This window comes from Diorhabda carinulata, chromosome 9, assembly GCF_026250575.1.
Source record: "Diorhabda carinulata isolate Delta chromosome 9, icDioCari1.1, whole genome shotgun sequence".
In the NCBI taxonomy this organism is placed as follows: Eukaryota; Metazoa; Arthropoda; class Insecta; order Coleoptera; family Chrysomelidae; genus Diorhabda; species Diorhabda carinulata.
The window spans coordinates 17,569,573-17,585,960 of NC_079468.1; the positions used below are offsets into that span (position 1 = coordinate 17,569,573).

Sequence of the window (16,388 nt, forward strand, 5' to 3'; positions counted from 1 at the left end):
ATAGCTGCATTAAACTAAGTCAATTATTCTGGTTTTCATATGAACCGTCCTTAACGAACCTTATGCTTAAGCAAACATTTAATAACGATTAATGGTAGACTAACCTCGCCAGTAAGCTCCACTACATCGAAATGGCAGAAGAAGATAACCAAAAAGTTGTATTCAATGTCTAGATCGGTCACGAATATCTTATAATGCGATATGGATTCAACAATGCCTACATGATATTCCGAAAATTTTAGGACATGAAAGGAGGGTGTCATCTTTATATATTATTATTAGTTTAAATTCATTCAAGGTCTGTCCAACGGACGAATTAAATCTTTTCGCAGGCCAGAGCTCACCGATTACTATTATATAAGCTTTTTAAGTATTTTCCGCAGTTCCTGAAACTATTATAGTTCCGATTTTGTAATTTTTCGCATAATTTCATAATTCTATCCGTATAGAACCGTCGTTTAGTGACCTAAAACTTGACGATACATGATTTCCGGTCTCTTGTTTGTTCTTAATTTTTTTCCATCATGATATTTTTGCCTAAAGCCAAACCAATAATAGTCATACATTAAAAAAATTCGGCCAATTTTAGTTATGTAAGTTTGTGTTGCCTGGCGTTTTCGTGGTGGCTCGGAGCCTCCTTTCTGTTGGCTATCTCCTTGCGTTTCTTCTGTAATCTTTCCCTTTGATACTATTGTAGCGAGCATTAACTCAAAAGGTCGTCAACCGGACTTGAAAGCCGTTGTTTCACTTGACCACGATCGTCCGCATTCAATGTTTTCAAATTCCATGGATTTTTAATAATGTCCATTATTCATCTTTGGAAAAATGGCTCCATGTCATCGCGTTTCAACAAAATACCGCAGATTTCGATATAGTTAATTAAATTTCGTTCCCTCAACAACAGTTAATTTCAAACTGTTCACTCTAAAAAGAGAAACACTCTTCGTAAAAATGTAACCTGGAAAATGTTGAATTTCCAGTATTTATTCTAATATTTTCTAATACAAAGTGTTAGTAAACATAGAAAATAACTTACGAATGTAATCTTTTTCCCCGTATTTTGGCAAACCAAAGAAAGGAGGATCGTGGAAATCGAAGCCCATGGAATCATTATCCATGGCAAATACTTTTGCACATTCTTCATCAAGCTGTGCGGCTCCACCATTGCTAGTGCTGCCATTATTCTGTAAAATAAAAAAAAAATATAAGAAATGTAGTTGAATAAATTGTTTCTCAATAATAATATTATATCAATTAGGCGAAACTTAAATTTCCCAAGATAAACGTTGAATGAATGAATTATGTGAAATCCGTATATAATCTTATTGATCTCAACGAGACATCAGCCTCATTGAATTCACTATTCCGGCCTTGTTTTTCGTAGTAATTATTATCAAAATTATCCCTTGCCTAAGTGCTGGAAATCAACAATGTTTGTAACCACGTTAATATTGATATATTCTACAATAACTGTTCACTTCTACTAATAAGCTGAAAAAATTTTATATTATCAATCTCTGTCGCATTAATATATGTTTGTTAATACTGTATTTCGAGTCGTCCCTTTTGTATTCGCTTTCACAATAAAAAGGGGAGGAAAAACAACCAACATTTCAGATAAACACGAAAAAAACACTACAACGACCGCTGCATTTTCTAGGTTTTAACATTCTAACTTTTCGAAACATTTGCTCTGGAAACAAATATATGGCTCTGTCATAATAGTTAATCTCTTCTGCAAATCTATTTTCTATAGCTAAGATTGCGAAACTCGATAAAGCAAATAATTTTTTTTGCTCGCAGCTTGCGGATGTAGTAGGGAACTCGAAGTAAAGTCTTAGAGCAATCTAAATATTAGGGAATACATCTAATAAATCAGGCGATAATATATACCCTTATTTATATAATCAAAAAATAGGGGCTTCCTCCTTACATACGTGAGTTCCGAGCGACTATCCATTAAAGCGACGGAATTTGGTTCAAGATGTTCTGTCAAATTATTTGGCACCACATTCACAAAAAAATGATTTACCCACTGTCTGTTCTAACTGGAATACGTGGGAAGTCACTAAGGATAAAACGGAGCCTCCCTCGAAGTGAATAAGATGGAAATGAACATGATTACCATAAAATGGTGTACGGACTGTTCCAAATTAGAAGACAAAACTGGAATAAAACTGTATAGGGCCACAACATTTTGTTAATATACCAAACATTTTCAAGCGGAAATACATATGCAATTGAAAAATTTGTCAATGACGAGGAATTATCGCAAACATGAAATTATCATGTTGTTCGTTGGCCAAGCACCCATTATAGCATCAAGATCTCACGTCATGAAATCCAAGTTGGTTTGGGAATGCCTAGGTAAGTTAAATAGAATGAAATTACCCTCTAGTTGGATCCAGGCCACATACATACCCCTGAACACGCTCGGTTTGGCAGAAAATGCAACATGCACATCCTGCTCCATAGAAGGCAAAACCTCTATCTACATTCTCTCGAGGTGCCGCGAGTCCCATAGCATTACACTTGGGAGATAAGTCATCCTAGATCCTAAACATTTTGGAATGAGGGGGATTTATAGATTAACTGTAACCAGTAAGCATCCCCAGCACTACAGTATGAAAATGGGACAAAATAGATCCTTTGGGTCGCAGTGTATATGACACCCTGAATTATACTTACATAATAACTTTTCAAGTCAATTAAACTTTCTGAAGCTTTCTTCTAATTTATGAACCGTATAGAACACACATCGCGCAAGATTCGATGAAATACTTAACTAATAAGTAGTCATTTGAATCGAGAAGTCGTGATAGATTTTTTAATATCAACATCAATACATTAGTTACTTTTTGAGAAGCTAGGAAAACATAAATTGAATGTTTGCAACAAAACATGATCTTCGAGTTCAACAAAGGAGTTTGCCGATATTTTAATTGGTCACTCCGCTTGTGCCTACCCGCTCTGGGATTGTTAAAGTTTAGAAAGCTTAAAACGTTGCATTAAAATTACTAGTCAATTAAATGGGAAACAATTATGATTGTTAAAGAATGTGAGAAGAAAAAATAACGTTATTTCAAAACCACATAAAATAAATATGTATCTCGAAACAATCACAGTCAGAACAACACTAGGTATAGTAATAGTGAAAATTTATAGTAAATCCTCGATGTCTTGCGCATGTTGGTTTAGAAGCGGTGGTACATGTTCCATACAAAATTTATCATGCTTATGTCGGGAACAAAATCTAATCGATTTTTTGATTATTTTAAATACTTATGTCGAACAAAATTTATGTAATTGCAATCTGTATTTTGGAGCTTTCATTTTTTTAATTATTTCAGTTTAAGGTGCCTCGACAGGAGGCACCTTAAAGGTGTAATGGACAAAATCTATGACAACATGTAAATTATTTATTTTCTCATACAGCTTTAGGAAACTTTGTGATTTTTCTCATTTCCGCCGGGTAGTTAAGTGTATTCTTGAGGTTGCTTTTCATATCAAACTGCTGGTATGCGGTAGAGTATTCTCTGAAGTCGGTGAGACACAAGAACGTGACAACTTTGGCAGGATGACTGTCTGACGACATCAAATAGTCGTGAGTAATTTTTGTGTGGTTGATGCGGAGTTTTCTTATTGTCACAGCTTCTCTCCTATTCAAAAACTTTAGGGAGAGGTGAGAAATAGATGGGTAGATGTTATGTAACGCTGTAGTACTCTTGCTCCATATATTGCGCCAAGATTTTTGAATGAGGTTTTGGAAGTCTTCAGATCATTGGTAAGCTGAGATTTCAGAAAAATTCTTTGTGGCTTCTTTTGCATGGCGATCCTCAGATTCGTTTCCAGCAATTCCAGTGTGCGATGGAAGCCAGAGTATAGTTGTAATTGATTGTATGGATGAAAGACAATGGCGATATGTTCATGCGGAGGAGAAATACATTTGAAAGCTTGAACGATGCTGGATAGTTCACCAGTGTAAACACTACACGTCGAGGGTAACCGGAAAGAAGTTATGAGTTCGTGGTTAATAGTGACTGCGTATCCGACACCGGATTAAGCTTTGGAGGCATCCGTATAGAGAATTAGGTCGAAGGATTATATATGAAGAATGATTTCTCTACAAGGACGCTAGGGGATTCAAAGAAAGTGGAAAAGTCAAAGAGAAGTTGGTATTTTGGAGTAGAGCGTGAAATTGAGAGATAGAATTTACAATTGTTCGTGAATTAGTAGATACGGACCTGGTGGTAAGTAGCGAATGGACAGTATTAAAAAGATTGGAAGATACTTTAGCAGCATATGGGAGTAGAAGAGATTTTCGTCTTAAGAACGGTGGCGGCTCATTAGCTTTAACATTGACACTAGCGGCGGGGCTTGAACGAAAAGCACCAAGGCAGAGGTGAAGAGCGGTGTTGCGTACATTCATTTTAAATCGTAGGATTATCAATTGATTTTCCGTTCTCTACGTACTTTTCATTTAATCTGACATTGGCTGCAGCATGAATTCCTTGGAGAATAAACTAAAAACTCAATTTCATTATTGGTTTTTCTCGATATAAAACAGAATTATAAAGTATCCAACTTAATGTTTTTTTTATCAATTCTATTCACGCCGTAGATGCAACGACACGTGGCAACTCTTTAAACGAATTGTTTCTTTGTTCAAGGACGAAAATTTCCAATTTCATAAAGTAACACATATGTGAATATAACAAATAAGCTATAGTCAGAGACAAATGTCGTTTGCAAGCGACAATGGTAATTGAATATTTTTAGATAATATAATGACATGAAGTTGACACCGAAATGAGAATCGGATAATAGGAATTTTCTTTTTTCGCTTACAAGGGAAGTATATTATATGTTACAGTTTGTTAGCGGTTGATCGAACGTACAGTGAAAAGGGAAATTGTATTGAAATTATTCTATTTTGACTTATTCGTAACAAATGAAAATTTTGAAGGTGTGAAGGGAAAGACAAAACAGTTTACATTTGATTGAAATTATAAGAATGGGAATGAGTGGAGTACTGAGAATATGTCACGGAGGTCAAAAAGTCACTTCTCATCTGAGATAGATTTATTTTCTCTTGTAGTATTAATAGTTGTTGTTGTCGCTTTCAGCTGACGTAGACGTTATCGCATACGTAAACACCTATTTTAAGGAAAAAGACGGTCTCTATTTTTGGAAAAGTTAAAACCATTAAAGCATCGCTGAACTAAGTATATAGTCTTGAAAATAATTAGGGAACAAAAGTCTTGTTTTTTTGTTAGCTTGAAAACTTTTCATCCTTGTAAAGCTTCTTATTCCGCTCTTTTTCTAATTCTTGCTATTTGTTGCATACATACTGAAATTTTTCCATATTCTTTCCAAGATCATTTTATTAATTTTATAGGCGCTAGTCTTAGCATCGAGGATGGTGATGAGGTGGCACAATATACAAAGTTATGATATCGAATTTTTAGGTCTCTTTGTATTGAAATATCAGATTTTAAAACAGATAATTAATTGTTTTTTCGATCGTTATCAAAATATGACTTGACATTTATCGATATCAATCAATTGATCACCTACAGCATGGCTATCGAAATGAAAATCTGTTTTAACCTCAAAAAATTTTTTTCGTAGTAGTGATATTTCAAATATATACTTATAGTTCCATTTTATGAATGCAAGTATGAATAAATCAATTGATGTCTGCTACATATTTTTGAAATATGGCCATTATTATTTTCGAAACAGATTTTTATTTTAATATTTATGGTGTAAGCGATCCTGATCTATTTTGTTAATATATTTATGCAAGTTGTCAATGTCAAATCATATTTTGATAAAGACCGAACCAGTCGAAGCGACAATTTTTTACTTGTTATACAAATTTTTTATTTAAAAAACTGATTTTGAGTTTGTTCAGTTTTTTGTTATTCTTTTGTATTTTGATAAATTTTGAATGAAAGGAAATAAACACTTTTGAACATTTTGAACATTGTTTAATTATTAGTTTTATTCTTATGTTTTATACTTTGTATTTTCTGAAATTCTCTAGTTTCTTCAATAATTATGAGTTCGTAATATTGATTCAAAGCAACTACCAACTCTCTTTGCATCATAACTAATTTCTATCAAATGTAGGTAAATCTAGGACATCGCATCAATACATTACTTTTATCTTGCTAGTTATCTTCTTTATTTTAATATATTCTGTGTCGACCCTGGGAAAATTTTGAACCATTCACCATCAGAAGTAATTCGCTCTAATGTAAATCTAGTTGCCTTTCTAAAATAAACATACACTAGAAATAAATTGGAAATGGACAATACGGAGAACCATTTCAAAATTCAAACTAATTCGAAAAAGAATGAAATTTTAAAGGAAATACTAACTCACTTTTGAATCATACTATACGCTACCGACTTTTTCTCATTAGTGTACTTACGAGTGTTGAAATAATTCAAATCGTAGCTCAACTTTGTCATCTCCTAATTTCATATCAGTACATTCCATTTTATCCAATTTATAATCTCGAAAGCATAACTAAAGTCTATCCATATTTGATGAATTTATGGCATGTCTCTTGTCTCTAATGCGGTTATTTTGAGTTATGCCGTACCAGGATATGACGATTTTAATCGAATTTATCGTTGAAATTGAACCCCCGTTTCGAAGGATTGTATGGAATTAATGAGATAATTAAGTGCATGAAATATGAAAGACTACATTGAGTTTTTTGTATAAAAATATGTTGAAGTATGTCGACAGATTCGCTTTTTTCCACGCAATACACTTTATGTTATACTGTATTGTAATATATGTTCTATTACTGTCAGCGTGAGTTCAAGAAATGATATATTAAATTTCAAGGCCAGTGAAGTGAGACTATACAAGACTATACAAAGCATATACAAAAAGTAACTACAATAAAAAAGCTCGGCATGGAAATGTGTTATAAAATCAGCAAAAACGGGCAATAAGGCTTTTTTGGAAGCACGTCCCTCGGTTGAAGTTCATGGTTTGCACTGAATTTTTGTTTTTGGGGTTCATCCAAGTTTTATCTACTAAGAAGTATCGATAGAAAAATTCACGATACTTGAATGTAATTTTAAATTATTCATGAGAGTGAGCTTTTGGACTGCATCAAGCGACCGCAGCACCCACCTTATAAATAACTTTTTCATACGTAACTTTCCATGTTAAAAGTTGAGAAGAAAACTGAGCATTTGGTCAGATTCATGTGAAAATTTGAGAACTAATATCAGAAAATAGCGGAAACTAACCCTATAATTAACATTGAGAAAGTGTTCTCAACCTCTGAAAAGTTACTCTTTTGTCAAATCGTACTCGATCAAAAAACCATGAACATTTCTAATTTAAAAGACCATTTCCCGTGAATTACGATTCCTCTATGGGAATGCATCAGTAAGAGAAAGTAACGTATTAACAACTAACCCAACTATATAAGTTATTGTGTGTACACTTTCCTATTGCCAATTGCCAAAAATACAACTCAAATCTAAATCATAGAAACATAACCAGATAACTAGTTCAAAAGGGTTCCGAAGTTAGAGCTGCGCAGCGAAACCCTTAAACCCTCTATTAGTGGAAAAAATTGTTTCTCTACTTTCTGCTTAAAACGAGCATAAGGAATATTTTATTATTAAATCAAATGATTCTAATAAACAAATACGTATGTGATACTTAATAAATTGTAATGTTTAATAACTAGGTTAGTAAATAATTTCGATGAAATAGAATATATAACAGTTAATTTCATTACAAATGCCAAAGTTGTTGCGAGACTTTTGGGCAATAAAGAAATCGAAAATCATGTTTCCATTTGCATATTATTATTACTAAAATTGTGAGGTGATAATTGGCCTTGGTTATGATCCTAGGACAAAACGACAAAGCTCTGAATGGAAAACCTGTGACCTAAATAGGCTTGTTAATAAGAGTCGCACATCAAAATTGTGGTTATTGTTTTATTCGATTCAGAAGACATACTGTGATTACAGTGCTTAAAAAAGTGCCAAAGTTTTTAATATTATAATGTCTTCCTAGCTATCTAAACCAGAAGAAATGCTTGAGATGTATACATTGTTAACCAAGGTACTTTTGAGTACATTAATTCAAATCTAATGTTAACCTTCTACATTTTTTAATAGAATATACTATTCACACCTAATATTTCATCCACGGTTGGCATTTGTGCAGCAAAAATTTTACGTATAAATAACATGAAAATTAGTCGGAAACGCTGAGTAAATATTTCGTTTCTTGTTGATTTGTAACTGTTAATCTTATAAAGATAGTAGTTAAGACCAATATGGAATAAGTAGATTATCCTTCTAAGGATAATAAATTCATCTGTGTCAAACAATGGCTTGTTTACCAGTGCTACACTGGGAGCTTGAGAAAAGTGAATATTCAGGGGCGTACTTTGAAGGTTTGCATAACAAATTGGAAGATATGTATATTCTATGGGACATTGAAAAAATTGTCTTCGTTTTTGAACGTTGAAAATTTTCATAGTCAGGTAATCTGACACTAAAATTTACTAGTCTATGATGTATAGTGGTAAAATAGATTGCAAGTTTTATCAGTCTACCATACTTTTAAATAAAATGGAGACACTTGTGTTTTTAATACCAAAAATAATGAAAACAATTTACACATAAACATGTGAAAAAGTTCTTTTCCAATCCCTTGAAAGTCAAATGTGAATATCCAAATAAAAAATAATCTCTTCCGTCTATTAGTGGTGCGGATGGAATGAAAAATATTTTTTAAAAACCTTCCTTCATCCGAAATTCAAATTGTTTTCTCGCATATTATTTTCAAGGTCTAAGAATTGCTTTTTAGAAAACATTATAAGTGCAAACAAACTTTAAGGCAGAACAAAAACGACAAAATTGTTTTGTACGGCTATTTTTTGTCTTTTATTTTCAAGTTATTTAGAAAAACATGTTTTGAATATCAGAGATAAAACACCGCTCCTTTCTGTTCCACAAATACCAGAGCTGGAATAATAAAATGTACACTTCTGTTCATTGAAATAGCATAAAAGTCTTGGGAGAGATTTACCTGTGTAAATTTAGTTAACATTTGTTCCCATGTTTACCAATATTAAGTTATCAGATCAGTATTTACAAAAACATTTTCATTATACCATTATTATTAACCCTTTCAGTCCAGCCGACTCGGGAAAACCCTTACCATTCCAGCCTTTTTCTTTGTTACAAGGTATGCTTGAAAATTACAGCGGAGCATCTTTTTTTCTTCTGAAGACAAATACTCTTCTTATTACATCTTTTTGAATCGATTTAGAAGAGCTTGAGTTGATATGGACACCTGGTGAAAAACAGTGTTCTTTAGGCATTCGGAAAAATGCTCATACTGATGTATAATGGAACAAAGAAGGTAAAACTATGGGATCTTCCGATGTTATGACCAAACAGACCTACAGAATGAAAATATTGAAACAAATCGTATTGGAACATATTAGATCAGAGAATTCGGTTGTTGTCCGATCTGATTTCACCCGGCAATGACTTGGCGAGAAGGATCCGTCTCCTGGAAGAATTGAGATAGTTTCCCAGGATCTGTCATACCGCATGCAGCAACATAAGTAAGTTATTTCTAAAACAATCCATAATAAAACTTGGAAATACAGAATAAAAAGAATAAATATTTGAATAGGAAAACAAATTTGTTAGTAATTAATTAGAGCTCCTTTCTGTTCTATAGTTTTTTCTAATCTTCTTGGCATGGAGTGAATTGAATTCCAACAAATATTTTCATTTAAATTAAGGTCTTCCCATGATATATAAAATATTTTCTATCATAAGTTTGATTTAATTTTTGTAACATTGTTGTCTAGAATATTGAGATAAACTTCAGAGTTGAACGTCAACATATTCGCTTTCAAATCTTTAATTTGATGGTCTGTAAACGCGAATACGTCCATCATTGCACGACTTGAATGTTTTTTCATCTGTGAAGACAATTCGTTCCCAAAAATACACTTAATTGAGTGCAAACACAACTCTGGATTGCTTGCACACATTTGAAAGCAATGTTTTCCTATGAATTTCAGAATTTTGGAAATCTTTATTCCGTCTACATGCCATAGGACGGGACCCTGTAAAGTTTGTTACATATGAAGCAGTAGCAGCCGATTCAAAGGGACGTTCTCTTAAAAAATGAATCGACATTAAATAACATCTTGTTATTTAAAATTTCCCTTTCAGCGCAAGATCCCGTTTTGTTCCCATCGCTTCTAACTCTGGCTACGGTACTCGCATCAAGATCTACATGAGTTGCCAGTCTTCTGATAGATCGGCTATCTTCCAATTTGGCAACCATGGCGGCTTTCTGAATTCCAGTTAACTGAAGAGGCATTAAGTACACTTTTACTTCAATTGATTATTAAATTATCTGTAACTGACAATGACAGTGTTACTAGGTAAGAAATTTCCCAATTTTGCAATAATGGCAGCTTTTTGAGTTTCAGTTAACTAAGAAGGCATTACTTACACTTTGCACAATAAGTAAAAACCTCATATTTACGCAGGCAAAATCTAAGTGTATGCTTTTTCGGTGAACAGAAGTGTAAATAGTGAAAAGTTATTAGTTACTTTTAACCATACTTTAACTTACTCTGTTAGTTTGTTTGCTTAGATGGAATACTCTAATAAAGTTTTCACTAACTTTTAATCATTCTATTAACTCAAAATTTCGCATATTTTCTCACTTTTGATGACCGTACATGATTCATTGAGAAAAAGGTGAAATATTTAATTATATCACGTACATTAATAGAATGTTCTTTATTGAAGTTTTGTCATTATCCATCTTGATTTTAGAAAGTTTATAACAATGTTTTATGAAAATAATTTCTATGCGCCTCTAGTCAGATGAGGTTTAAAATGTAAAATTGCTTCGATAACTCAATGGTTCGTGATCGCAGCTTACAATACTACGGTTGATTATATCTCATGAGGGACATAAATAAAAAAGTCTATAAAAAACTTGTGAAGTTTTATTGTCGATGATAATAAAGTTAATATTGTAAACATAGGGACTACTACTTTCTAATAATTAGATGGGAAATAAATTATTATGTGTAATCAAAATACATTGTCAAGGATACAGGATACTTTATCTTCATCGGTATTATTATTAAAATCAATTTCAAAAACTATTTGTACCAAAATTATAAAAAGTGCTGTTTAACAAAAATGTTAATCATTTAATGTTTTAAAAAGTATCTAAGTTGCTAACAAAAAGTTATTTCCAAAAAGAAACTTGGTCACTTACTAATTTAATTTTTGTTTAAATTTAAATCGAAATATTTAAACTAAAAAATACTGATTTTTTTGGTATTGTCAAAATATGTTACATTACATATCAAACTATAATGAATATAACAATAAAACCCAATCACAAAGTACTTATTAATTATGATTAAATTGATTATTATATTTACAGTAATGCAAAGTATCACCGCAAAAATTATAGATTTTCTTTGTGGAATACGTGGAACAGGAAAAAAAATAAATGCATTACAATTTTATAGAATTAAAAATGATTTCATCAGCGGCAAAAATTTGATTTATTTCTAGAGTTTTGTTTTCGTTATTCAGTCTCATTTCCTCCTAAAATTTGACATATAACATTTCTCAGCATTTTCTAATAAATAGACATACAGTATAAACATTCTACTTGTTGCCTGAAGCTTGAGATTTTGTAGTAAATCAGTTAAGTTTATTGGAAAAAATCACGATCAGAAAGTCGGTCCTGTTCTAATATCCAGCAGAAGTTTTTTCTCATGAACATTAAATCAACACTCATCGTTAACCACAAGTTTGTCATTTCCTCTTCATTAACTACAGAGACCGTACCATTAAAACGATCTAATAACGTTTTCGAATGTAGTAGTGGTAGTCCTCTTTGTGCTGTTCATGCGTGATTGATTATTATGTAATATTCCTCCAGTAATATATCAATTCACTGCAGATAAGTGACTCGTTCTGTACATTGGTCGTCATTAACCTCTATATTCTTATCAACTAACTTTATTATCTCACAAAGCTATTCAAAGTTGATTATTTTGAATAATATATATATAAAGCAATTCACAGTTTGATTTTAATAATGGTAAAAATAGATCATTACATAAACTTCGTACTGAGTCGCACTCATACGACTTCTAATCCAATCCATATATATTGAATTCATCAAAGAAACAAGTTTTAAAAAAATGCTACTAACAAATAAATACTCATCTGTCATTTACCCATGACATAGTTTGTTAGTGACATGAAAAAACAAAAAAAAACAAGATACAACTGACTTAATGTTTCCAATTAAGGTGAATTCAACCGTGCTATTAATTCAATTATGAATCAATGTATTTTGTTTTCATTTCAAACGGTGCGTTGAACAATATTATTCAGTTACAGTCGATATAACATTTAAGATAAAGGTTATGGCATCAACCCATATAATAATTGTAATTGTACTCTTAATTAATTACCGTACTTCAAATCATTATAACGTTCTGTTTCGACGATCTCATTTTATTATACAGTGTACTGGAATAACTATCCATAAGATTTGAAGTTAGACACACGTTAATTTTCAAGGGTTGTAAACTTTGATTAACGGTATCAAGAAATAAAAGCTCTTTAGCATTAAAGTATAAGTCGTCCAATCAACGCCGGGTGCTTACCTCTAATAATGCCCAAGTTAGCATAATTTATTTCTAAATACATTACAGTAATAAATCTACATGACATTACAGGAGAAACCGTCCCACTACAATTACAATATAACAATATTTTACTATTCATATATCGAGTAGATTGCTTCACCCCGTATCAGAATAAGTCTAACTTTATTTCTAATATAATTTTCAACGTTTAGATTACATTTGAATTGAATAATTTGAAAGTAACTGACTTATTACATGATTTTCTTCAATTTGCTTCGTTTTTTCTTTGCGAGTGAATCCGCAAACTCCCGACAGTATTTTGATTCCGTGGTACTTACACACATTGAATCCTTTTCAAGCTCAAAACACTTATTTAAAATGGTACTTTAAAGTTTGAGATTGGGAAACAGGAAAATTTGCTGGAGACCAGATCTGGTGCATACAGCAATTGCGATCATTGAGAGAGTCTGAGAAGGTACGTTGTCCTCATGGAAGAAACTTTCTTTTTCCTCACATGCAGTCGACTTTTTTGCTTCATCATTACAGTCTTTGCCTTTTTTCCTTTTTTGGAATAGTTTGCCTCTTTGCAATCGACTGTTTCAGGAGTGTTGTGGTGGATCCATCTTTTACTAACAATTATGAATCGACGCCGAAAATTCAATTCATTTTGTTAAAGCTCCATCAAAAAAGCTTGGGTAATGCTCATTCTAATGTGCGGCACCTAACGCACGATTAGATAACTTAAGAAATAAAGCATTAAAGTATAAATTGCCCAATCAACGCCGGGTGCTAATTTATAATAATGCCCGGGTAAGCATAATTTATTTCTAAATGATGTTACAGTAATAAATCTACATGACTCTTGCAAAACCAATACAATAGAAACCATCCAAGTAAAATCAAAATATGATCGAAACAATTTTTTTTTCTATTTATGTATCGAGTAGATAGCGTCACCCCGTATCAGAATAAGTTTAAAGTCTTTTAACTAATGTATCGAACTGAAGTTTGATAAAAAATTCATTTTGTTAAGCAATCAATGTTATATGCCAAATTTTAATTGAAGATAATTATATTACACGAAAAAAATTGAACGAATTACTGATTTGTTGAGTATAACAGTACAAACAATGCTTTGAACTTAATAGAACTAAAAATGATTCTATTATAAGCTAAGCAGTACTGATAGTGAGTGATGAAAAAATTACTAATATTTAATAATTACTGAAGACACTGTTTATTGGTTTACTGCTAACTTGCTCTCTGCAGACGACTTGATTGAGAAACGTTCAAGTCATGCGTCATTCTCGGCGAAAGAATAATTATTGACATTAATAATCACTGATTCAACTCACTCCATCTTCCATTTGAACAATTTTTCTTTGATACCATGTTGGATACATTCCTTTCCGTTATCGCTTCTCACGTCTTCTACGGTTAGCTTACTACCTTGGATACTTTTACAGTGGATCGCTTCGACGGGTGCGTATTTTTCATACGTGCATTATATCGAAACTGCCATTCATACATTATTTATTATTAGGTGATTATGCTGTTTTTAATATGGACTACGGCGAATGAGTGAAGCTCCGAGTGCTAATTTTATTAAAATATGGGCAAAACGTTTTAAAGAGAGTGCTTCAATGTTTAAACTACAAGCAAAATGTCTTTCTAAAACATCTAGGACCAAAGACAATATTGAGAGTGATAGACAGTCTACGATTTTCTACTTGCAAGAGATCGTTTGTTGCATCGAATTTCAAACTTTGAACTTAAAACTGCATCCATACAAGCTGCACTCAACACAGTTCGTATTCCCATATCAGTGGGTTTGTGATGCGTCAAAATTGTCGTTACTGCATCAATGATAATTTTAAACTAAAGCACCAGAAACTACTGCTAAAGTGACATTATGTGCAGTGATCTCGGAATAATTGGTCCTTTTTTTCTTTGAAAAGCGGAGGTAAAACGTCACTGATAATGCCGATGTTACGATGTTAGAAGTTTTTTTGGCTCCAGAACTTGAAACTTCAAGAATAGTGAATTCTAGTATAGTTGCACGTCAAACGGCTCCATGGTGGTTATGAAACAATTGTTTCCGGGCATGATTTTGAAAAGAAATGATATTATATGCTCCTCGTAGTTCAGACTAGATGTCTTTTGACTTTTCCTGCGGGGGTACATCATCAAATACAAACTCTACTATAATAATCCAAGAAACATCGATCAGCTCAAGGAGAATATCCGTAGTGAAATGGGAGCAATTAGATCAACATTACTAAATAAAGTTTTCGATAATTTCGGGTCGCGGTTAGAGGACTGCCGTCGTAGAGAGGGTCATTATTTAGATGGTATTCACAATTCCCCTTATTCTAACTGTACATTTGTATCATCATTATTATGCCAATTTTACGAAGTTACATGAGACCATCCGACTCAAACAGCGGAATATGATGAGTAAAGATATTAATTTCCTACCACTTTCTTAAATATCGGCCAAGACCTGGACAACATCTGACAGCAAGTTTTGCTTTTTAATAAAATCTATAGAATCTTATAACTCTTTTTCTATTTTGTATCTATTGATAATAAATATTCATTTTTTTGGCTGGAAACCTTTTCTTGATCACCACAGTAGTTTTTAATAATAACAATAGCAAGCGAGGGACTTATTTGTAGTTACTTATAGTTCGCAGCTACCGTTTCTAGTTCTACAAAAATGTAATGAGACTGAGACCCGTTTTTATCGATTTAACTCGAATTGGGTAGAGATATAACATGAATAGTTTTCCTTATCCAGACTCTTACGTAAATTACGTTAGAGATGTATTTTTATTGTTAAAAAGTACAAAGGGTGTGGACTGTGGCTTAAAGGTTTAGCTAAAATTAAAAAAAAACCTGATTGATTGATTGGTAACGAAATGAATTTTAGAATTAGAATATCTTCTAACCGTTATACCGTGTTATATAATGGAGATTTATTAAACAAAAAATAGTGTTGAAGCATTTCCATACTGATGATTTAGTGTCCGACAATCCATATAACAGAGGTAAATCGAATGGACGACTCTTAGAGAGTGGCAAAGTAACCCCAACATGTAGCGGAAACTTTTTGCATTACAGCACTGACCCAGATGGATTAAACTACGGAAGGCTTATGTCCAGTAGTCGACTCAGATAAGCTGAGTGATGATTATTGTGTATTTCAAGTGTGCATGACAAAATGGCGGTTCAAATTACCTAACAGAACGACTTAACAACGATAATTTATATTATGAATGCTCCAAATGTGAATGATAATTTCTCTCAAAAAATTGGCCGCAACGAAATCATCATTCAAAAATGTTGATACAGAGGTTGTCATTGACATAGGCATGTTTACAAATGTTTATATGAACTATTAACAATTCTTTGTGCTATAATTTGTTATATTTGAACCATTCTAAAACTTTTTTGATTTTGATAGGAATTAGTGTAGAGTTTCCTTAAGACTTCTTATCGAATTTTATATGCGACATAGAAAATATTCGACGACTTTCTGAAGACATCACATAACCGTACGTATATTTTGAGTGACTAAATCGCAGTCTTCTGATTATTTTAACTTCTTTCCTTCTTAAAAAGTTCACAGAGAGATGAGAGGTAGTTGGATGGATATTGTGAAGTGCTATC

At 32.5% G+C, this 16,388-nt stretch overlaps 1 protein-coding gene across 2 annotated transcripts in view; it reads right to left on the bottom strand.

The window, feature by feature from the left end:
* Nucleotides 1–16,388, bottom strand: part of LOC130898029 (band 3 anion transport protein) — a 207,689-nt gene that overhangs the window by 136,522 nt on the left and 54,779 nt on the right. For both annotated transcript variants that reach the window (XM_057807065.1, XM_057807064.1), the window contains exon 3: nt 1,037–1,184. In XM_057807065.1, the coding sequence (XP_057663048.1) occupies nt 1,037–1,184 (148 nt within the window). The remainder of the gene's footprint in view (nt 1–1,036; nt 1,185–16,388) is intronic.